We start from the raw sequence: 24294 nt of genomic DNA, 5'->3' as shown, positions 1-24294 counted from the left end.
TATCGATGACAAGCTTGTTGATTTCAAGGAACGATCATCCGTGCGAGCATTTATACTCGTGAAACCAAAAATTGAGACTTGATGTTAGGGACAGGAGGATTCAGCGGTCTCTTGCACAATTTCGATATTCCAACAGGGGTTGTGGACGGGCTTATTTATGTCTTGTGGGTCTATGTGTTAGCTGGGCATGGCTGAAGACTTGCATTAGCAGCCAGCCAGCATTTTTCATTCATATTGGAAAACGACTCACAATTTGTTTGCGATTCAAATCTCCTCCGTTCATCCCAGTAGTAAGAGATTGAATGTGGAGTGGAAAACTATATCGTCATCTTCAGAGGAAGCTGGCTAAACGGGCTCGCCATGAAGACAGACTCCAGACCGAAGGCCGTGGTTCCTTTGATTTCCTATCTAAGAAGTAGGCAACCATGCACTGCTGTCAGGTTCCAGCAGGTGCCTGACACCTGGCAAGCATTTTCACTGCCAGGTATGTCATTTGTTGTCATATATTGACATAGACCGCCAACTGTGGTAGCTGAGTGCCACTGAACAAAAAGGATTTAAGTAGGTACTAAAACATGGATACTACTTTTGTACTGACCACAGGAATAAAAGTTAAAGTGCGGCATTGCGTAATGCGTATGCTCACCTCCATATGAGGTCAATGAATATTGTGCAAGTTCCTGCCGATCGGTGCACAGTTACCTGTACCTTTGTTGTCTGACACGTACAACGGTTATTGCACTGGCCAGTGCGCGGCTGTTATACTGGCGCCGATGACATCAGGACCGCACGACCAGTCAAAGTACTAACTGACGATTCACAGGCTGAGAGTTTCAGTCACCCGAGATTGTCCGGCTATCATGAAGATAAACCAACATCGTCTTTGGCATTGATTCCGGTCCGTCGGCAGGCTGTCCAGCATTTTGCATCAGAACTGCTTCACTTCAACCACTTACCACGAGCCAACTGTAATGTCTTCATTTCTATATCAAGTATGCATAACGCATCTACGTTTGAGAAGCACGGCCCACATGTCTGAATTATGAAAAAATTGCACAAGTGCAACGCGCTCTATCGTGGAAATAAATTGAAGGAATAGAAGGCACTCGTAAATAGATGCCTATGATTAGCGTTGTTCCCTAAGCACCGACTGAAAGGACATTTTGATACAAGAAGGATGCCGATGAAATATTAAGAAAATGTTCTGATAAAAAGTGCACAGTAAAGGATGTCTTGTTGGCATTTTACACATTTTAACTGCCACTTTTATCACTGCAATTTTTAATAATATATATTTTATCATCTATGTCTTCACTTCCTTCTGTTTGGTCTGATACCACTAAAAATTACCAAGTGGAATGCCCAATGTATCATATTTGATACAAAATTTATTTCCGAAATTTGAACTGCGAAAAAATATTTGACTCCAGATTTCGAACAAGGGATCCAAAATGAATCATATGTCACAAGGTGCTAATTTTAGGAACCGTGGAACTATGTGTGGGCATTAGAGGGTTAAAACTGACCCTGGCGCGACGCGGAACGGCCGATCCACTGTAGGCCGGCAGCCTGAAAAAGCGCTAGAAATTCCCCCAAACTGTCCGCAATATGAACAAAATAGGTATCATTTAATCCCAAATTGATCGAAGAATACGATTCCGATGCTAGTTTTGCCCTAAGGTCAAAATTGAGGTCGTCAGTTGTCACCAAACACAAGACAATTTAGACTCTCTATAGGCCACCACATTTACCGATTTTAATGATGAACTTTAGTGGTAATTTATTAGTTGACCAATCGTCGTTTTGAAAGAAATTTCCTGTCAGACTAGTTCAGGGCACTGTTGTTCACTGTGCCAACATCATTCTGACATATTGCATCGCTTTTCTGCAAGATAAGCTAGCTGTTTGCAAGCAGCTGCAAGACGTAGGATTTAAAATCATCCAATTTTTTAATTAGACTTTTATAAAAACGTTATTTCGAGCAGCTAAAAATGAACATTTCATACTAGCCTCTGATTACTCATCTTTTGTTCCATATAGGTGCTTTGCTGCTTTTCCCTGCTACTTTTCGAGATATGCGCCAGTAAACCACATGATGTAGGGGCAATTGTCACCTCGCCGCTCTACTGAAGGCCCGGCGCTCTTTAAAACGCTGGAAATTGTGAAAAACAAACGCTTATAATCTAAATGAAATATATGTCCCTGAGCTCAGAATTGATGAACGCATACAATGCTGTCAACATTTCTGGGCCAAACCCAAAAATTCAGTCATTATTAACCCCTAAACACAAGTCAGTGATAATCAACAACAACTTGCTCTTTAGTTAGACTTTTTGAGAAATGTTATTTCGAGCCGTTAAAAATGGTCATGCCATACAAACCACCAATAATCTTTCTGTCATGCCCTACTCGCAATTTTTGCTAATGCCTGCTACTCTTCGAGGTCACGTGACCTCACCATTAAAAGTGAATGGAAAAATAAGGAAACTGTTGTTTTTGCGTATGGAATGATTTCAAACTATCTCAAGCACACGGAATCGTGATTTCGTGCACTCCTTGCAAGATCCGATGCTTTACTTTTGCATTTTTTACCTTCCGTGACGTCATTTATGACGTCACACCGGCCATAGGAGTTTATCGTCAATAACTCATGATCAAATTGAGCCAGCGACTCGGGAAAGCCACCAATGGACTCGGGAAGACCTCCCGAATCGAATGATATGCGATACGACCTTCTTCGATTAAGTTCGTGGCCTGATGGGCTCTGAACTGACCTTGACTCGAGGTCAATACCTTAAGTTGACCTCACCCGAACAAAAAGTATACCATTCGACGCGCCTGAGCCAGGCGAACACGATGGTGCCAAAATCGCTGCTCTGTGGCCATTTTTTGCGAAATTATTTGCCAAAAACCAAACCCTGCCTTGGGCTTTTTGACTTCACCTCAGAGGTTACCGGTTGACCTGGGACCCTAAAATCGGGTATCAATCGTTCCGCCTTGAAACGGCGCACACGCTTGTTTTTTCCGCGAGGCTCTAGCTCCATTAGGGGCGAAACGGCGAAAAGGGGTCGTACCAACCCTCCCCCCTCGGCCGGCCGAGGGGGTGGGGGGTCCGACAATAGGTCCGGCGAGGGTTAAGCAGCCCCACTTCGTTTTTAGCATGTTTGCTTGTCACTGAGATCAACAACTCAATCACAAATAATTTCTAGCACTTTTCCGGACCCCCGGCCCAGTGTGCGATCGCTGCATGCTTCTGATCAGCAGACCACGTGTCGTTTCGCTTTGGCAACCGTGGCATCTACGTGACCACTTATTTATTTTATACACTTATTTATCACACTTATTTATCACTTATTTATCTCACACCACCTCCAGTCTCCACACAGCCCCGCATCACTCGACTCAAACTGAAGCGCGAATCAACACGCCGCCGTTCATTTGAATTTACGCATGTGCACGCGCAGCCGCTCGCGCTGGCCGGCGGCCGGCTGACCTTGAATCCAAGGCCATATCCGATCCATGGTAACGGTGCTAGTAACACCGTTTAGAGATCAATGAACTGGGAGCTACACCATTGTGTGGCGTATGCGATATAACGTCTCTGTCACGGGGTGTTGACACCAAATGGTGGTGTTATTTATCCGTAGCGTCGGTTGGTCTGAGGTGGCATTGGTGTTAATTGTCGGTGTTGATTTTGAACACCGATTAATTGCACCATTCTTCGGCGTTACACCCCACAGTTACACAGTTGAGTTGTGTTACACCCTACCAAAACGCCTGTCATTGGTGCTTATTTTCGTGTCACCGGCACGCGAGTGTTAATTTATTTTCAGTGTACCCTACATGAGCACGCACATGTAGGTAGGTAGTGCAAGTTCAACGTCAGGGCCTCGGCTAACATGTTAACTGGTGGGCCAAATGCCCCACCAGTGACCCGAAATGGCCCACCAGCCTCAAAGATTTGGCCCACCAGTAATTTTCCGAAAAATCTAAGTTTTCACATTTTACATCACGACGTAGGTAACATTGTGATACAGACAGAGACAGAGGCCCTACTACATTGTTGCATTTATTAAAACTAAGAAGTTGATCGTCGTTGCCCGCCTAATACCATCACCATTCCCGGTTTCTTGAGACAGCCGTAGGTTAAGCCTCGGTCACACTTCACCGGATTGGACCAATGGACGAGAAACGGATGGCGTCCGGTGATGTCCGGGGCCCGGGGGATGTCCGTTCGTTTCCGTTGGACGTCCGTTTCTCATCCGTATCCGTTCCATGTCCGGTGGTGTCCGGTGTGCTCAACCGGACACCACCGGACATGGAACGGATATTAACGGATGACAAACGGACGTCCAACGGAAACAAACGGACATCACCGGACGCTGACAGTTCTCGTCCGTTTCTCGTCCGTTGGTCCAATCCGGTGAAGTGTGACCGAGGCTTTGAATTTTATGCAATAATTGTGAAAGACGTCTGCCTCTGTCAATTACAGATAGTGTCGGCGGCTTCCTGCCGATCGAGGTCTGCGAGAGTTCTTGCAAGCTTTCCGATCGATCGAGTGGTTGCAGTCACATAAGCATCTGCCGCAGACCAGTCGGTTACAATAAAAACTACGAATAAAGAACAGACCAGTTCAGACGGTCGGGGATAAGCTTGCGAGCGATCTCAGATGGCTCGCCGATAGACACGATATAAGCCAGAGTCAAACTAGAGGTACTGGTAGTGTCGGCAACTTCCAGCCGATTGAAGTCTGCAAGCGATATTATGCGTCTTCACGACCGGTATGATGCTTGCAGTCGCACATCTGACCAGTCGGACGAATTTCGAACCGTTCACAGTCAGCGTTCAAAAATTTCTCATTCGGGCTGAAGATGACACTCGAAGAAAAAGAATGGATAATTTTTCACTCTCACATTTTGGGTGGCTAGAATTTTCCACTCAAACACCCAAGAGAAATCTGAAGTTTGGGACACTGTTCACCAGAAGTGTACATCACTTAGTTTTTAGAAAATATTAGGGTTGCGCAGTGCGCTTGGGCTTTTGAGTCAATTATTTTCCAAATTTCCATGCGACACCAATAGGCTTAATGATCATTTTCAGAGATGTTCGGGTTGCTGCTACAACCCCCTTTTGGGGTTCCTGCCACAACCCACTTTATATATAAGGTTGCACTCGTGCTGTTCACAATTCCTCCCGATCCACCCGACAACGCCCGATCCCGTCCGACCGCTTTCGAATCTCCGACCAGTCGGCGAGCGATCCATTCAGGGCTCGCTGATTTTTAACATCCGACCAGCCGTAAGTTACCGTCCAAAGTTGTATAATCTGCGTCAATGTTTTGTGCATACTTGTGCGATTTTATGTGCACCGCCGGAGTTTCACCACTGAGAGGTTTGTGGGTCCCTACTCTCTCCTCTCTCTGAAGAGTCGGGGGGGTCTAGCCCCGTTTTTTTTACATTTTTTCTAATGCCATCCTGACGTTCTTTGCAGAATAAAGTGGCCGAAATCTGGGGAGAAATCGAAAATGGGGGGGGGGGGGGCTATGGATACGAAGGTCAGTCCATGTCGCTGCCCAAGTGGCCCACCAGTCAAAATTCCTTAGCCGAGGCCCTGTTCAACGTAGCTTATGTTCGAGCCTAGCTCACCATAATAACGGTTTAATAACGGTATAAATAATATACGGCCATAATAGCAGTGACCTAGGCATTCGTTTACGTTTTGTTTAAGACCCAAATTGTTGTGCTGCTGTGTCTGTCGACAGAGCTCCACCGTGAACAGCACCTGCGGCCCGGAGTCCAGCTGTACGTGCCAGGCCGGCTTCTGGAACTATCGCAACCAGGAGTGCCGTCCCGGTGGGTCCCACACTGGGTCAGATAACCGCCCCGTTCCGTTGGGTCAGCTAGCCGTCCCGTTAGGTCAGCTAGCTGCCCCGTCCCGTTAGGTCAGTTAGCTGCCCCGTCCCGTTGGGTCAGCTAGCTGCCCCGTCCTGTTGGGTCAGCTAGCCGTCCCGTTGGGTTAGCTAGCTGTCCCGTCCCGTTGGGTCAGCTAGCCGTCCCGTCCCGTTGGGTCAGCTAGCTGCCCCACCCCGCTGGGTCAGCTAGCCGTCCCGTCCCGTTGGGTCAGCTAGCTGCCCCGTTGGTCAGCTAGCCGTCCCGTTGGGTCAGTCAGCTAGCCGTCCCGTTGGGTCAGCTAGCTGCCCCGTCCCGTTGGGTCAGCTAGCTGCCCCGTCCCGTTGGGTCAGCTAGCTGCCCCGTCCCGTTGGGTCAGCTAGCTTCCCCGTCCCGTTGGGTCAGCTGCCCCGTCCCGTTGGGTCAGCTAGCTATCCCGCTGGGTCAGCTAGCTGCCCCGCCGGGCCAGTCATTGGCAGGATGGTGCCACTGCTTTGCCAAACCGGGCCCTATCTATTTGATCAGACCGTTTCCGGGCCATTGCAAGACAAGAGATAATGAGGGGCGACATCGGGCTGATTCGACCACCACCGGCTGGTGCGCCCCAGCGGTTTCCTCTCGTCTTGCGTACCTATTCAGCCGAGCCCTTGGGAGTGGGCAATTTATGCTGGAATTTAACTGGAATGTCAGGAATGGTGCATGCATTGCGATGACACCAGTTCATGTTTCACCTTTTCAGAGGTGGTTCTCGGAGGCGGCTGCCTGTACCAGGAGGACTGCAGCTCACATAACCCGGTGACCGTGTGTGAGGAGGGCCTCTGCTCCTGCCCGTCCGTCACCGTCGACAACAGTAAGCAGTCCGCTGTATTGGTGTGTGGGCACCACATATACCGGAGCCGGCCTCTGGACAGATCACCACCGTTCCGTGCTTCTATTCTCAGGATACTGAAATCCTTCTCCTCCACGCCGCAACCCCCCGGGCTGGACAGGCAACTTTATCTCATGCGGGCTGCTCCCGAGGGAGCGCACCCCGTAGCCGGGTGCAGTGAGTACCTTGGGGCTGGTCGGCCTGTCTTTCGGGACGGGCTCAGCCCCGGTGACTCACTAGGGTGCATGCCCAGACCAATGTCTCCCCCTAGTTCCTATTATCCTTCCGGCTCTGAAATGGTCTCGTCAGACCGAAAGGGCCTAACCCAACAAAACAAACACAAAATCCGGACAGATCAGTGCTGAACTAGAGCACCGTGTCTCCGATACCACCCTCCACGGCTCAGCGCAACGAGCGTATGGCAGCCACCGAGCCGTGGGTCTCCGAGTCTCTATCAGCCACAGTGTATCGTGAGCGCTGCGCCCGGCGCGGCGCACACCCTCCCAGGCCGCTGACGGCGCGGCGCGCCCCCTGTCCGCCGCAGCCACGTATCGGCTCGCCGGCGGGCCGGACGTCTGCTCCGAGGGCCGGGTGGAGCTGCGCGCCGCCGCCGCCGCCGCCGGCTGGCACCACGTCTGTGACGACTTCTGGGAGACGGAGGACGCCACGGTGCTCTGCCGTTCGCTCGGCTTCAGGTGGGAGCTGCCGGCCGGCCTGCCGCGTACACACACTGGCCGACCGCGCCACACACAGGCGTCTGGTGCTGCGGGCGACACACAGCTGGGGCTAACAGCGGAGACACCCAGTGACGAGCATATGATAGATAATTCTGCAATAGGTATGCTATCAAAGTTGAATGGACCTCGAATTCATTTTCAGTCGCATAAGGATGCTAATCTATACCATTGGTAATCTATACCAATTGGTTTTTAACAATTTTTTACCTCAGTGTAGCCCGAAACGAATACGAATTACTAACTTAATTACGTACAATAGAGATTAAAAGTGCAGCGTGCAGGTCAGGTGCGGTGTCCCTCCGTACTGACGTCGGCCGGCGGGCGCCGTTCCAGTGTGGGGACGGCAGTCTGCTGCAGCCTGTTCGGGTTCGCCGGCACCGGCGCCCTCTACGCCATGGACGACGTGGCCTGCCTGGGAGCCGAGCCGAGCCTGATGGCCTGCGCACACCTCAGCCAGCACAACTGCGACGACACTGAGGTGGCAGCGGTCCGCTGCGCCTGAGCGCCGAGTCAAACAGCAGTCCGCTGCGCCTGAGCGCCGTCACCGAGCACTGCGCCTGATCACCGAGTCACACAGCGGTCCGCTGCGCCTGATCACCGAGCGCTGCGCCTGAGGGCCGGCCGAAGCTGGGGTCGGAGCGGGGAGTGGGGACGGGGCGCGGAGCCGGTCCGCAGCGATGCACTGGTTTCCGGAGCACCGCACGGAGTGACGGTCGGAGGTCCATGACCCCGCGTAGAAACTTGCCCTCTGTAGACTGCGGTATCGCGCCCCAAGGCACATATCCGTACCATACTGCGCTCACCGTTTCTTAGCATTATTTTTTGTTTTCATATTATGAAGAAATCACGCACGGATTTTATCATGTAGCTAATGCCAAATTATTTCACTTAACTTTAACCTTAGGCCAACACTCAAATTACGTCGTTTGCAGCAAAGACGTGTATCACTCGACACGGCTGGACAATGGACGTGACGAACGTGACGATACAAACATCTTCGCACCCCAAACTTTTCAGCCGAAATAAATGAGAAAAACAAAACCATTGGTTGTTGACCTGACCTCAGAGGTTATCAGATGACATGACACATACAAATTTGGTATCACTCGCTGCGTCTAGTGACTACCAACACGCTTTTCCGCGAGCTTCTAGACCAATAAGGAGCGAAGCGGCCAGGACTTCTTCCCAATCTAACCTTTTCAGCTATCGGGGTAACGGTTTACATCTCACCTAATAAACCGATCAAAGTAAATGATTACGAGTTTGCGGAGCTACCATTTATAGCTTAGCGGAAAATTACGATGATAAGCGGCTGGCCGGCCGCGGTCATGCTCTAGCGGAGCTTATATCGCAGTAGCCACTGGACTGGTCCATAAGCGGCCTTATATGCTGGATAGCCCATCCCTGCTAACACGTCACGATTCAGGGGCATCCAAATCGCCCACTTACAATAACAACAGGCACCCACGTCTGCCACGGCGGAGAGCCAGCAGGCACCCACTTCTCCGGTTACGCCCATTACCCGGTCTGATGGATGCCTGAAACGGCCGCTGCGTTCACGACCATCACACCGAACCATCACACTCCAGTCAGAAAACCGATGCATCCGTTTACATGTATGTTGACAGCTGAACACATATACAAAGTCGTCCTGTTGGGCGGCCCGCCGAGCTCCGACCGTCGGCTGGCGCACCGAGCCGGTCAGCGCCCACCGGCCTGAGATCGGGCGGGCGAGGCTGGTCACCGGTCCCTCGGCAGCAGCCGCCAGCGCCGACACAACGGCGCTGTGCACTGACCCAGGACAGCCGCCCTGTACACTGTACAAAACGCACTCATCGCGCGATAACATCTGTAGTCTCACTCCATAGTAGCATCACAAGTCGCGGCGAACGGGGCTGCCGGCAGACCTCTGGTCTCACTGGGTCCGTGAACTTCCTTACATAGTCAGGAACTGTCTCAGTGTGCTCCTGGGCTTCCTCACAGGATCCGGACTGCCTCACAGGCTCCGTGAACTGCCCACAGAGCCCCTGTCCACGGTCCGCAGACTGCCGCGCCGCCCCTGTCCACGGCCCGCCGGCTGCCGCACCGCCCGCACACGGTCCGCAGACTGCCGCGCCGCCCCTGTCCACGGCCCGCGGGCTGCCGCGCCACCCCTGTCCAGGTACGCGGGCTGCCACGCCGCCCCTGCCCAGGTCCGCCGCCCGCACACGGCCGGCGCTCAGACTGGCACGGCCAGCTGTTTGGCGGTGAGCCGCAGGATCTGCTCGGTCTTGAGCCGCCAGTTGTGAATGTCCTTGCTGACGCGGCACCACTCGGGTCCGTGGCGCGGCTCGGCGGCCACACACCGCTGCACCACCTGCTGCTGCTGCTCCTCCGTGCCGTGCTGCTGCTCGAACTTCAGGAAGTACGCCCACGCGTCGCCCAGGTCCGGCTCCATCTTCAGCGTGCGGTTGAACCAGTCGCGCGTCTTCTGCAGCTTCCGCTCGGCCCAGAACAGCCTGCCGGCCGACATCGGGTCAGTCAGTGGTCAGTCAGTGGTCAGTCAGCGGCCAGTCAGCGGTCAGTGAGGGGTCAGTCAGGGGTCAGTGAGGGGTCAGTCAGGGGTCAGTCATGGGTCAGTCAGTGGTCAGTCAGTGGTCAGCAGTCAGCAGCAGACATGTGCATGGGTCTGAGTGATAGATCTATGATCTCAGTGGATCTCAAAGCAAACTGCAGGTTAGGATCTATGACCCCGACGGATCCGGCGTGAAAAATTTATCCTGGATCTATGATATCATAGGAGCTGACAGTAAGCTAAGAACATGGATCCATGATCTGAGCACATCCTACCATGCACAACATTTGAAACCAGATTTTCAAGTGTTTCTATGTCAATAGTTAAGTGCCACAAACTATTGCTTATGACGTGCAATCACATACGTGATACAACCACTAAAACAGAACGTTTGTGAGTTGCAACAAGTGTTTTTTTTTTTATTTCTCTGTTGACAAAAAATAAGTGAGGATCTATGATGTCGCTGGATCTAAAAAGGCTCGGATCTATAATCCCTACGGATCTCTCGATAAATTACAGAGCTGGATCTATGACCCCGTCGGATCCAGGATCCGGATCCGTGAGATCAGATCCCTTCAAGATCCATTTTCTCGGATCCATGCACATGTCTGGTCAGCGGTCAGCACCGCCTACTAGTACTGCACGGCGCCGCACACAGATGGCGCTGGGGGCAGCAATACCGACTCAGCGGCCAGGCCTCTGTAGAACAAATGATCAGTGATGGCTTAACGTTAAAAATATCCCACCGTCATGTAGGAATAGCGCATCGTGTACCTACTGCTCGCAGCAACGAACGCTCTTATCACCGCACCCAGCCGGTATCCGGCTCAGTCTTCCGTCCCAGCCCGTGCCACTGCCGAGTGCCGACCCTATCCCAGGGGCGGGGCCAGACAATCTGGTGTCTCCGTCAAAAATCACAGGTGGAAGGGGGTGAAAACCCTGGGGGGTGAAAACCCTGCTTTCACCCTGCTTTCACCAAGGGGGTGAAATAATCAAAAATCACAAAGGGGGTGAAAAAATCACAGGTGGAAGGGGGTGAAAACCCTGGGGGGTGAAAACCCTGCTTTCACCCTGCTTTCACCAAGGGGGTGAAAACCCTGCTCCTACTCGTGTCATTCCGTTATTCTTAATCGTATTTGATGGAAATGGCGCCTTGTGACAAATGTGGCGCATTGCGACAAAAGTGGTGCATTTGTAATCGTCGTTTTGTCATTTATCCTTCTACCGAATTACACCTTTAGCGGACCATATTTGACAAAGTTGTGCGATTTGCGGCAAATGTGGCGCCTTGTGACAAACGTGGCGCATTGCGTCAAACGCGGTGCATTTGTGTAAGCGCATTGAAAACTGCCGAGTGCCGACCGAGTGCCGTGCCACTGCCGAGTGCCGACCGAGTGCCGTGCCACTGCCGAGTGCCGACCCTATCCCAGGGGCGGGGCCAGACAATCTGGTGTCTCCGTCAAAAATCACAGGTGGATCAAATCAAAAATCACCTTTATGACCCAATAAAGGTGATTTTTGACCCATCACCGTCAAAAATCACAGGTGGAAGGGGGTGAAAACCCTGGGGGGTGAAAACCCTGCTTTCACCCTGCTTTCACCAAGGGGGTGAAATAATAAAAAATCACAAAGGGGGTGAAAAAATCACAGGTGGAAGGGGGTGAAAACCCTGGGGGGTGAAAACCCTGCTTTCACCCTGCTTTCACCAAGGGGGTGAAAACCCTGCTCCTACTCGTGTCATTCCGTTATTCTTAATCGTATTTGATGGAAATGGCGCCTTGTGACAAATGTGGCGCATTGCGACAAAAGTGGTGCATTTGTAATCGTCGTTTTGTCATTTATCCTTCTACCGAATTACACCTTTAGCGGACCATATTTGACAAAGTTGTGCGATTTGCGGCAAATGTGGCGCCTTGTGACAAACGTCACAGTCTTCCGTCCCAGTCTTCCGGCTCAGTCAGTTTTTTAAGCGGACCATATTTGAGCGGACCATATAAAAAAAACCATAAGTCAGTTTTTTCAGTCGGACCATATTTGACAAAGTTGTGCGATTTGCGGCAAATGTGGCGCCTTGTGACAAACGTCACAGTCTTCCGTCCCAGTCTTCCGGCTCAGTCTTCCGTCCCAGCCCGTGCCACTGCCGAGTGCCGACCCTATCCCAGGGGCGGGGCCAGACAATCTGGTGTCTCCGTCAAAAATCACAGGTGGAAGGGGGTGAAAACCCTGGGGGGTGAAAACCCTGCTTTCACCCTGCTTTCACCAAGGGGGTGAAATAATCAAAAATCACAAAGGGGGTGAAAAAATCACAGGTGGAAGGGGGTGAAAACCCTGGGGGGTGAAAACCCTGCTTTCACCCTGCTTTCACCAAGGGGGTGAAAACCCTGCTCCTACTCGTGTCATTCCGTTATTCTTAATCGTATTTGATGGAAATGGCGCCTTGTGACAAATGTGGCGCATTGCGACAAAAGTGGTGCATTTGTAATCGTCGTTTTGTCATTTATCCTTCTACCGAATTACACCTTTAGCGGACCATATTTGACAAAGTTGTGCGATTTGCGGCAAATGTGGCGCCTTGTGACAAACGTGGCGCATTGCGTCAAACGCGGTGCATTTGTGTAAGCGCATTGAAAACTGCCGAGTGCCGACCGAGTGCCGTGCCACTGCCGAGTGCCGACCGAGTGCCGTGCCACTGCCGAGTGCCGACCCTATCCCAGGGGCGGGGCCAGACAATCTGGTGTCTCCGTCAAAAATCACAGGTGGATCAAATCAAAAATCACCTTTATGACCCAATAAAGGTGATTTTTGACCCATCACCGTCAAAAATCACAGGTGGAAGGGGGTGAAAACCCTGGGGGGTGAAAACCCTGCTTTCACCCTGCTTTCACCAAGGGGGTGAAATAATCAAAAATCACAAAGGGGGTGAAAAAATCACAGGTGGAAGGGGGTGAAAACCCTGGGGGGTGAAAACCCTGCTTTCACCCTGCTTTCACCAAGGGGGTGAAAACCCTGCTCCTACTCGTGTCATTCCGTTATTCTTAATCGTATTTGATGGAAATGGCGCCTTGTGACAAATGTGGCGCATTGCGACAAAAGTGGTGCATTTGTAATCGTCGTTTTGTCATTTATCCTTCTACCGAATTACACCTTTAGCGGACCATATTTGACAAAGTTGTGCGATTTGCGGCAAATGTGGCGCCTTGTCACAAACGTCACAGTCTTCCGTCCCAGTCTTCCGGCTCAGTCAGTTTTTTAAGCGGACCATATTTGAGCGGACCATATAAAAAAAAAACCATAAGTCAGTTTTTTCAGTCGGACCATATTTGACAAAGTTGTGCGATTTGCGGCAAATGTGGCGCCTTGTGACAAACGTCACAGTCTTCCGTCCCAGTCTTCCGGCTCAGTCTTCCGTCCCAGCCCGTGCCACTGCCGAGTGCCGACCCTATCCCAGGGGCGGGGCCAGACAATCTGGTGTCTCCGTCAAAAATCACAGGTGGAAGGGGGTGAAAACCCTGGGGGGTGAAAACCCTGCTTTCACCCTGCTTTCACCAAGGGGGTGAAATAATCAAAAATCACAAAGGGGGTGAAAAAATCACAGGTGGAAGGGGGTGAAAACCCTGGGGGGTGAAAACCCTGCTTTCACCCTGCTTTCACCAAGGGGGTGAAAACCCTGCTCCTACTCGTGTCATTCCGTTATTCTTAATCGTATTTGATGGAAATGGCGCCTTGTGACAAATGTGGCGCATTGCGACAAAAGTGGTGCATTTGTAATCGTCGTTTTGTCATTTATCCTTCTACCGAATTACACCTTTAGCGGACCATATTTGACAAAGTTGTGCGATTTGCGGCAAATGTGGCGCCTTGTGACAAACGTGGCGCATTGCGTCAAACGCGGTGCATTTGTGTAAGCGCATTGAAAACTGCCGAGTGCCGACCGAGTGCCGTGCCACTGCCGAGTGCCGACCGAGTGCCGTGCCACTGCCGAGTGCCGACCCTATCCCAGGGGCGGGGCCAGACAATCTGGTGTCTCCGTCAAAAATCACAGGTGGATCAAATCAAAAATCACCTTTATGACCCAAATATGGAGGGGAGGGAACAATTCCCTCCCCTCCAGGAGGGAATTGTTCCAACTCCAGCCCCCAACCTACATATAGCTACATATTCTACATTTGTTGACCTGGATTTCGCCCGCTTTATCTTTGACGGTCCCTTTATGCTTAGCGTCACCTGTCACACGCCTGGTGGTTAGGGGCACGCCTCTCAGAAGGCCCACTGGTAAGTGGTAACTACTTCAGGTGTCTCCGTCAACATCCTTAGGGGCCCCTCTGTTGCTCAGGGGGTCCTTAGTAGCTCTAACAGCCCACCCCACGCGTAAGGACTTCCGGTAGAACAGGAATTCCCTTGAGGTCCCACGCTAGCTCTCAGTGAGTTACTTTGGTCACTGTATGGGATAACATCAGCAATCATGGATTAGAGGCTGAAAATTGATATAAAAAATGCCCCGAAATAGAAGTTTTTGGATCCAGTTCATTTTGAGGGAGCCTTGTTTTCCTTTTTAGTTGGCGTACATATTACATAACAATGACAAGCACGCCCCCACCCCCGGCCCGGTCCGGTCGCCCCCCCCCGGCCCGTCTGCCGTCCCACTCACTTGGAGACGGCCAGCAGCACGTGCGCGTCGTGCTCGCACTTTTTCAGCGCGTCCACCGAGGTGGTCTTGCGCCGGGTGCGGTCGGCCAGGAAGATGGCCTCCGCCCAGAGGATGCCAGAGCTGGGGCACTCCTGCAGCGCGCGCGCCATCAGGCCGGCGGCAATGTCTCCGAGGCCGGCGCGGCTCTCCACGCGTATGGCCTCCAGCCACAGCTCGGGCGTCTGCGGGTTGCGCAGGCGCGCCTTCTCCAGCACGGAGCGGGCGCGGATCTGGAGACCGGTGCGCTCCTCCAGGCGGGCCAGCAGCCGCCAGAGCGGCACCGCCAGCGGGCACTGCTTCACCTGACGGACACAGGACACAGGACACTGTACAGCTGGCGGACACAGGACACAGTAAGGGATACAGGACACAGGACACGGTATAGCCGGGGGACACAGGACTCGGACACGGTATAGCCGGCGGACACAGGACACAGTAAGGGATACAGGACTGGAACACGGTATAGCCGGGGGACACAGGACACAGTAAGGGATACAGGACTCGGACACGGTATAGCCGAGGGGACATAGGACACAGTAAGGGATACAGGACTCGGACACGGTATAGCCGGGGGACACGGCGGGTGGGCACGGGTCGCCGCCAGTGGCGCAATCCCCAGCAGTGGCCCGGTAAACAAACGGACTCTGGAAACAAACATCAGGCCTCGAGCGAGTCCAACAAACAAACAGAACACACAGAGACAGACAGACACGGCCGCCTCTGCGCCGGGTAGCCCGGTCTCGGAGAGCGGGTCACGGTGCGCCGCTACCCCCGGACCCCCGAGCAGGGTAGGCGGACAGCGGGTCACGGCGTGCCGCTATCCCCCGACCCCCGAGCAGGGCAGGCGGACAGCGGGTCACGGCGTGCCGCTATCCCCCGACCCTCGAGCAGGGTAGGCGCACAGCGGGTCACGGTGCGCCGCTATCCCCCGACCCGACCCCCGAGCAGGGTAGGCGGACAGCGGGTCACGGTGCGCCGCTACCCCCGGACCCCCGAGCAGGGTAGGCGGACAGCGGGTCACGGTGTGCCGCTATCCCCCGACCCCCGAGCAGGGCAGGCGGACAGTGGGTCACGGTGTGCCGCTATCCCCCGGACCCCCGAGGATCGCGGGCGGGACACCTGGCCACGGTGTGCCTCCCGGGTGGGGCAGGCGGGACAACTGGCCAGGAGGGACAACAGGTCTCTGTTGAAGGTGTCTGCTGTGATTGTAAATATACCTATGTATCATTAATTAATATAACCGGAAGCCACATTCATTTTCATTAGTCTTTCACTGGAAACTTGCTAAGTGCAAAATGTTATCTATTAAATTTTTAAACTATGATGAGCAGCAGAACACACTCGCCCTTTGAATCATGATAACAGAAAAAGTCCTGTTTCCCCTGATTCCTGTGAGCAGGAAAAGCACAGCACTCAGCAGGTAAAGCTTTACAATTACGCGCTGCAAATATGGTTCAACCGATCCCGCTACCAAAATGCTTGCAACAGGTCTGGCACTCACTCACCCCCTGGCCGTACACCTCCTCTCTCACTCACCCCTGGCCGTACACCTCCTCTCGCACTCACCCCCTGGCCGTACACCTCCTCTCTCACTCACCGTACACCTCCTCTCTCACTCACCCCTGGCCGTACACCTCCTCTCTCACTCACCCCCTGGCCGTACACCTCCTCTCTCACTCACCGTACACCTCCTCTCTCACTCACCGTACACCTCCTCTCTTACACACCCCCTGGCCGTACACCTCCTCTCTCACTCACCCCCTGGCCGTACACCTCCTCTCTCACTCACCGTACACCTCCTCTCTCACTCACCCCCTGGCCGTACACCTCCTCTCTCACTCACCCCCTGGCCGTACACCTCCTCTCGCACTCACCCCCTGGCCGTACACCTCGTCTCTCACTCACCGTACACCTCCTTTCTCACTCACCCCCTGGCCGTACACCTCCTCTCGCACTCACCCCCTGGCCGTACACCTCCTCTCTCACTCACCGTACACCTCCTCTCTCACTCACCCCCTGGCCGTACACCTCCTCTCTCACTCACCCCTGGCCGTACACCTCCTCTCTCACTCACCGTACACCTCCTCTCTCACTCACCCCTGGCCGTACACCTCCTCTCGCACTCACCCCCTGGCCGTACACCTCCTCTCTCACTCACCGTACACCTCCTCTCTCACTCACCGTACACCTCCTCTCTTACACACCCCCTGGCCGTACACCTCCTCTCTCACTCACCCCCTGGCCGTACACCTCCTCTCGCACTCACCCCCTGGCCGTACACCTCGTCTCTCACTCACCGTACACCTCCTCTCTCACTCACCCCCTGGCCGTACACCTCCTCTCGCACTCACCCCCTGGCCGTACACCTCCTCTCTCACTCACCGTACACCTCCTCTCTCACTCACCCCTGGCCGTACACCTCCTCTCTCACTCACCGTACACCTCCTCTCTCACTCACCCCTGGCCGTACACCTCCTCTCGCACTCACCCCCTGGCCGTACACCTCCTCTCTCACTCACCGTACACCTCCTCTCTCACTCACCGTACACCTCCTCTCTCACTCACCCCCTGGCCGTACACCTCCTCTCTCACTCACCGTACACCTCCTCTCTCACTCACCCCTGGCCGTACACCTCCTCTCTCACTCACCCCCTGGCCGTACACCTCCTCTCTCACTCACCGTACACCTCCTCTCTCACTCACCGTACACCTCCTCTCTTACACACCCCCTGGCCGTACACCTCCTCTCTCACTCACCCCCTGGCCGTACACCTCCTCTCTCACTCACCGTACACCTCCTCTCTCACTCACCCCCTGGCCGTACACCTCCTCTCTCACTCACCCCCTGGCCGTACACCTCCTCTCGCACTCACCCCCTGGCCGTACACCTCGTCTCTCACTCACCGTACACCTCCTCTCTCACTCACCCCCTGGCCGTACACCTCCTCTCGCACTCACCCCCTGGCCGTACACCTCCTCTCTCACTCACCGTACACCTCCTCTCTCACTCACCCCCTGGCCGTACACCTCCTCTCTCACTCACCCCCTGGCCGTACACCTCCTCTCGCACTCACCCCCTGGCCGTACACCTCGTCTCTCACTCACCGTACACCTCCTCTCTCACTCACCCCCTGGCCGTACACCTCCTCTCGCACTCACCCCCTGGCCGTACACCTCCTCTCTCACTCACCGTACACCTCCTCTCTCACTCACCGTACACCTCCTCTCTCACTCACCGTACACCTCCTCTCTCACTCACCCCTGGCCGTACACCTCCTCTCACTCACCGTACACCTCCTCTCTCACTCGCCCCCTGGCCGTAGACTCCTGCTCTCACTCACACCCTGGCCGTACACCTCCTCTCTCACACCCCTGGCCGTACACCTCCTCTCTCACTCACCGTACACCTCCTCTCTCACTCGCCCCCTGCCCGTATACTCCTGCTCTCACTCACCGTACACCTCCTCTCTCACTCACCCCCTGGCCGTACACCTCCTCTCTCACTCACCCCCTGGCCGTACACCTCCTCTCTCACTCACCGTACACCTCCTCTCTCACTCACCCCCTGGCCGTACACCTCCTCTCTCACTCACCCCCTGGCCGTACACCTCCTCTCGCACTCACCCCCTGGCCGTACACCTCGTCTCTCACTCACCGTACACCTCCTCTCTCACTCACCCCCTGGCCGTACACCTCCTCTCGCACTCACCCCCTGGCCGTACACCTCCTCTCTCACTCACCGTACACCTCCTCTCTCACTCACCCCTGGCCGTACACCTCCTCTCACTCACCGTACACCTCCTCTCTCACTCGCCCCCTGGCCGTAGACTCCTGCTCTCACTCACACCCTGGCCGTACACCTCCTCTCTCACACCCCTGGCCGTACACCTCCTCTCTCACTCACCGTACACCTCCTCTCTCACTCGCCCCCTGCCCGTATACTCCTGCTCTCACTCACCGTACACCTCCTCTCTCACTCACCCCTGGCCGTACACCTCCTCTCTCACTCACCGTACACCTCCTCTCTCACTCACCCCCTGGCCGTACACCTCCTCTCTCACTCACCGTACACCTCCTCTCTCACTCACCCCTGGCCGTACACCTCTCTCACTCACCGTACACCTCCTCTCTCACTCACCCCTGGCCGTACACCTCCTCTCGCACTCACCCCCTGGCCGTACACCTCCTCTCTCACTCACCGTACACCTCCTCTCTCACTCACCCCTGGCCGTACACCTCCTCTCGCACTCACCCCCTGGCCGTACACCTCCTCTCTCACTCACCGTACACCTCCTCTCTCACTCGCCCCCTGGCCGTAGACTCCTGCTCACTCACACCCTGGCCGTACACCTCCTCTCTCACACCCCTGGCCGTACACCTCCTCTCTCACTCACCGTACACCTCCTCTCTCACTCGCCCCCTGCCCGTATACTCCTGCTCTCACTCACTCACTCCCTGGCCGTACACTCCTGCTCTCACTCACTCCCTGGCCGTACACTCCTGCTCTCACTCACCCCCTGGCCGTACACCTCCTTGGCCTCCGAGTCCCTGCCAAGGCTCTCCAGGATCTGGCCGCGCATCATCCACAGTTTGGCGAAGTCGGGGAAGGCCTTGACGCCGTCCTCGAGAAGTCGCAGCGCGGCCGGCAGCTGGTCCAGCGCCCACTCCAGCTTGGCCGACTTCATCAGCACCCTGCGGCCAGAGAGGGAGGGCGCGCCGGTCAGAGAGAGAGAGAGAGAGAGAGAGAGAGAGAGAGAGAGAGAGAGAGAGAGAGAGAGAGAGAGAGAGAGAGAGAGAGAGAGAGAGAGAGAGAGAGAGAGAGAGAGAGAGAGAGAGAGAGAGAGAGAGAGAGAGAGAGAGAGAGAGAGAGAGGAGAGAGAGAGAGAGAGAGAGAGAGAGAGAGAGAGAGAGGAGAGAGAGAGAGAGAGAGAGAGAGAGAGAGAGAGAGAGAGAGAGAGAGAGAGAGAGAGAGAGAGAGAGAGAGAGAGAGAGAATTCAAATTGCCCCACCATGGGTTAATTTGAACATACTGCCTTAACGTGCCATAAAAACGATAATCTCGCCAGCACCAAATGTTGTTTGACCTATAAGCAAATAGGCAGAACAATTCTATTCTAGCCATACCTTCATTTGAAAAAAAAACATCACAACAAAAATAACAGTTGCAGCAGAGTATCAATATCTGCACGCTGCACACCGGTCAGTTGACAGAAGTCGCCTCTCTTCAATTAACAGAAAAGAACGTCTATCATTTCCGTTCGATAAAAACTCTCCCAACCAATAACTTCATCTGTTATAGTGGTGCCCAAGGTGGTGCCAATCGGGACCTGGACATTCGGAGTTCCGATTTTGTCCAATGTCCAATTCGGAATTGGTTGGACAAAGGTAGCAGACTGGACAACATTGGACGATGGCTTACTAGGGTAAAGTGGGGCAAGGTGAGCAATGAGCATGGTGTTAACTGGTAAGTCGATCCACCCCTCTAGATCCGTTCATAGGCGTTTTTACCTGCGAAATTGATTTTTTACAGTGTGGGTCCTCATCTTCATCCTCTGAAACTTTAAACCCCGATGTGATATCCCTTTTAGTTACGATTATTTCCCTCATTGGTCTTATTGTCGAGTCACGTACGGATTTTCCGTAGTTTTGTGTTATTCATTCTAGTAATTGCCCCACCTTACCCTACAAAACATGTGTCGTCCTGTCTGTGTTTTCTCTGAGCGCGGTATGTACCAGTATCCTGTTTTCCGCACTCAGGCTGACCGGGACAGCGGGGTCCCACCGGGGACCTCAGCGGACCGGCCGGCCGGCACAGCATCCGATGGCCAGCATCCCACCCCCAATGCAGGCCAGACGTTCCGCGCACTGCGCCGGGAGGCGGACTTCCTTCGTGTATTACATATCATTACCGCGCGGGGCACTTTTCATTCGGTGCAGGCCCGCTGGCAATGCACCTCATCACACAAGGTCGCCTGGAGTTCAATTGGACCAAATGAAGCCAATGGGCTGAATCAGCTAACTAGCTGCGTCCATCCTGTTGGCGCCGATCAGCGATCACAACTGGGCGGCGCCAGCGGGACCCGACCAGCCGGGCAGCCTCCGACGGTAACCGGCCGGCGATGAACCGAGGCCCCGGCGTCCGAGAGGCCGCCGTCATTCCGATCGGCGGCCACAAATCCCAGCCGTGTATGTACGCCCGGTCCGGTTCCCTGCCGGCCGGCCGGCCGTAGTTGCCAGGCCGGCCGCCAGGTGTCGGCCGCCGACCAATGATCGCGCCGGCCGCCGCCGCCGCCCGCCAGTGCAGAGCAGGCGATCCGTGGGCGAGGGGGACGCGCGCTGGCACACGACTGGTGAGTGACCGATACTGAGCGCCGCTCCGGGCAGCGCCGGCCGGCGACAGGACGTGTTCGCTGGCCGGCCCCGGATGGGTTTGCAGAGTAACCTAACGGTGACCTCCCCACGCCCCGCGCCGCCCACCGTCCGACCCATTGGTGTGTTTGTCGCGTGCCCGTCACCCGGGGAAGGGCGGGCCGGGCTGACGGTATCTGCCCCGGCCATCGTCGTCGGCGCGGCGCACTCTGTTGCACAACCCCGCCCGCCTTCCAGCGGCGGCCAGCCGGTCCGGCGGGGCGGGGAGGGCGGGTCTGAGCTGCGGGCGACCCCTGACCTCTGACCGCCCGTCCCCGTCCCCAGCGACACGCCCTGTGACACAGACCCGTGCAGAGACACGCCCGAGAAAGTAGGAACAAACGTGACCGGGAGGTAGGGGCGCCGCGCGGACGCGCATTACCCGCCGCCCCGGCCGTGTGCTTGTGGAGTGTGGATCCTCCCGGCCGCTGTCCACCCCACCCGTATCCCGTCTGTCCACAATCCCCGAACAGCGGAGGGCCGGCAGCTGACGGGCGCTGTTTACGTTCCAGCGGCAGCGGCGAGAGACGAGAGAAGCTCGGAGCCGACCGGGCCGCACCCAGCAGCCAGCGGCGCCTCCGCGGCAGTCGGCGACTGGACCCAGACCGGACCACAGACCGGAGCCAGTAGACCGGACCAGAGACCGGACCACAGCGGCGCGGAGATGGCGCGCTGCTGCTGCTGTTTCGGCCTGCGCACGGGCAGCATCCTGATCGGGATGCTGCTGCTGCTGGTGGACCTGGCCGGCGTAGTGTGGGCCGGCCTCAGTCTGGCCGTCGACTACGACAAGCTGGAGCTGCAGACGTGGCCCGAGGTGCTGCAGACGCAGCTGGCGCGGCTCGACTCGCAGGCGCAGCACATCGCCAACTGGGTGGTGCTCGGCCTGGCCGGCGCCGGCCTGCTCACAGACCTGGCGCTCATTTTCGGCGCGGCCTCGCGGCGCCGGTGCGGCCAGCTGCTGTGGCTCATCTGGCGCGCGCTGGTGTTCACGCTGGCCACGCTGGCGCTGCTGGTGCTGCTGGGCCTCTCCATCTGGCTGCTGGTGGACGCCTCGGCCGCCGAGAAGCTCGGCCTCGACGACCAGACGCTGGTGGACGCCATCCAGGACGCGTTCCGCACTGAGGAGGAGCGCCAGACGCGCCGGCGCAACTCGTACATCGCGCTGCTGGTGGCCAGCGTGGTGGGCCTGGTCATCATGTCGGTGCTCTGGGGCTGGTACGGCGCCGTCGACCGCAACCAGCGCCGGCTCCGGCACGCCACAGTCATCGTCAAGACGCAGCACATGCACACCAGCCGGCTCTAGAGCCGCCAGAGCCGACACGGCGCGCCTGCAGCCGCCCCTGCGGCCGGCGGGGCCGACTCAGCCGCCGGGCAGACACAGCCGCCGGCCGCTGCCAAGTGGCCGCCACAGGGCACGGCGTGGTGACCGCGGCCGGTGCCGAGGACGGCGCCCTCCCCGGGGACCGGTCAGCCGGCCCGGAGACGACCGGCGGCCGAGGGCAGCCCCGGAGCAAGATCTGAGAGACGGAGACGGATCTCCACGGCGGCCTGACGTCACCTGGGAGACGCACCCGGCGCGTGGGACGTCACCAGACGAGACTGACGTGCCAGCGCGGCACGCCGAACGGTTTATAGTGAGAGGGTGCCAGGGCGGCGCGCCGAACAGTGTTATATCGGGAGAGAGTGCCAAATACCGCCAGTGTCTCGCGCGTGTCTGTGTGTCTGTGGAGCTCTGCTGTGTCCGATGAAGGGAGCTCTGCCGTGGCAAATATCATGGCTCGTTGTGGCCGCTGGGCGTTTGCGGCCGGAAGCGCACCGAGCCGGGTCTTCCGCGCGGATTCGGGGGATGGCCGGCGTCCGTCTCGCGGTCGGCCCGTCGGGACGGAGCGGCGCCGGCCGGCCGGTCAGCGGCGGCGGGCAGCTCTGATAGCTGGCCGACGGCACGGCACAGGGCAGCGGCTGTGGGCGGCGTCCGCACCAGCGCTCCTCGACCCTCCGGACCGCCGACCGACTTCATTGGACCACTGACCGACGTCATCAGACCACTGGTCGACGTCGTCAGACCGCCGCGTTATTCAGTGACGACACGCAGACAACTCCTGCCCTCTGACCCGCCGCATACGCCCGTCAAACTCCCTGGGCGGGGAGCAATCAGACCATGCGGTCCAACAGAGGGAACTGTCGGCTATCTCCCTGCGCGGGGAGCAATCAGACCACGCGGTCCAGCAGAGGGAGCTATTGATCGGTGCGGCGCCCACCCCGCCCTTATCCTTTCATCAGCCGCCTGCGCAGCTATCTCGGCTCCTTGGCTGTGTGTGTGTGTGTGTGGGAGCCGTTAGCTCCATAACAATGAGCCGCCGCGGTCGGCGGAAGGGGGCACGCTGCCGGCCGGCAGCGGAAGGCAGGGCAGAGCGCGAGGGGCGGAGCACGGGGACGGGACGGGGTGGAGAGTGGCTCGGCCCGGCCGCGATCCAGTGCGCCGCGCCGCCCGTCAGCGGCCCACTGCGCCGCGCCGCGCCGGTAGCGTGACTGCCGAACACGGCAGCGCTTCACTGCACCACGAACAAACGCCGCCAGCTGGAAAATGCCTCCAAATCGGCCGCGGCAGGCCCAAACACGTGCGAAAATGTTCCGGAATCCGGTGCGGCGCGGACGGTTCGGCGGACGGGGCTGCGCAGTCTGCCGCCGGACAGCGCCGGCCTTCCGGGCGGCTGAGCGCCGGGGAACGAGTCGCAGTCGGCCTTCGATCGGCCATCAGCGGAGCGCGCGGGCCGAGCCGCCGGGCCGGGCTCCGAGGCCGCCGGGACCGGTCCGGGGCGGGGGCGGGGGCGGCCTCCAGGTTCGGCCGCCCCCGCCACCGCCACCGACCGGCCCTCCGGCCGCAGTGATATCACCGAGTGCTGAAAGCAAGCTAACTAGATTAGAAGGAGCGGTTCAGCGACATCTCCCGGTACCTACAGCCGATCGGACGGCTGACGAATCAATACACATGCTCTCTGGACTCTGATTATCGTGTGGCCCGCCCTGCCGCTGTATTTTTGGGATTACTGCATCACGACCGTGTATATTTTTATGAAAATATAAATCATTTCGATTGCATAGCACAAGCTTGTGAGAATTCAGCAGCTGACGAGATGTATTGCGACCTGTTG

The 24294-nt window shown here is 56.2% G+C and overlaps 2 protein-coding genes across 2 annotated transcripts in view; one reads left to right on the top strand and one right to left on the bottom strand.

Annotated features, from left to right (window-relative positions):
- Positions 1–5761: 5761 nt before the first annotated feature.
- LOC122369225 (scavenger receptor cysteine-rich domain-containing group B protein-like) lies at positions 5762–8535 on the top strand (the record flags this gene model as incomplete). Its single annotated transcript, XM_043343789.1, has 4 exons — positions 5762–5852; positions 6628–6738; positions 7301–7451; positions 7827–8535. Coding segments are annotated over 4 exons (522 nt in total), but the record flags the coding sequence as incomplete, so codon positions are not given.
- A 559-nt stretch (positions 8536–9094) lies between these two features.
- Positions 9095–24294, bottom strand: part of LOC122369222 (pre-mRNA-processing factor 6-like) — a 50119-nt gene continuing 34919 nt past the window's right edge. Inside the window, exons 10-12 of the mRNA XM_043343786.1 lie at positions 19249–19426; positions 14696–15036; positions 9095–9991 (exon numbers count right to left, since the gene is read on the bottom strand). Of these exons, the coding sequence (XP_043199721.1) occupies positions 9712–9991; positions 14696–15036; positions 19249–19426 (799 nt within the window). The 3' untranslated portion in view covers positions 9095–9711. The remainder of the gene's footprint in view (positions 9992–14695; positions 15037–19248; positions 19427–24294) is intronic.

The sequence above is a fragment of the Amphibalanus amphitrite genome, unplaced genomic scaffold (assembly GCF_019059575.1).
Source record: "Amphibalanus amphitrite isolate SeventyFive unplaced genomic scaffold, NRLGWU_Aamphi_draft 001017F_arrow, whole genome shotgun sequence".
Lineage (NCBI taxonomy): Eukaryota > Metazoa > Arthropoda > Thecostraca > Balanomorpha > Balanidae > Amphibalanus > Amphibalanus amphitrite.
The sequence above is the reverse complement of the archived record's forward strand: the minus strand, read 5'-3'. Positions and strand labels throughout refer to the sequence as shown.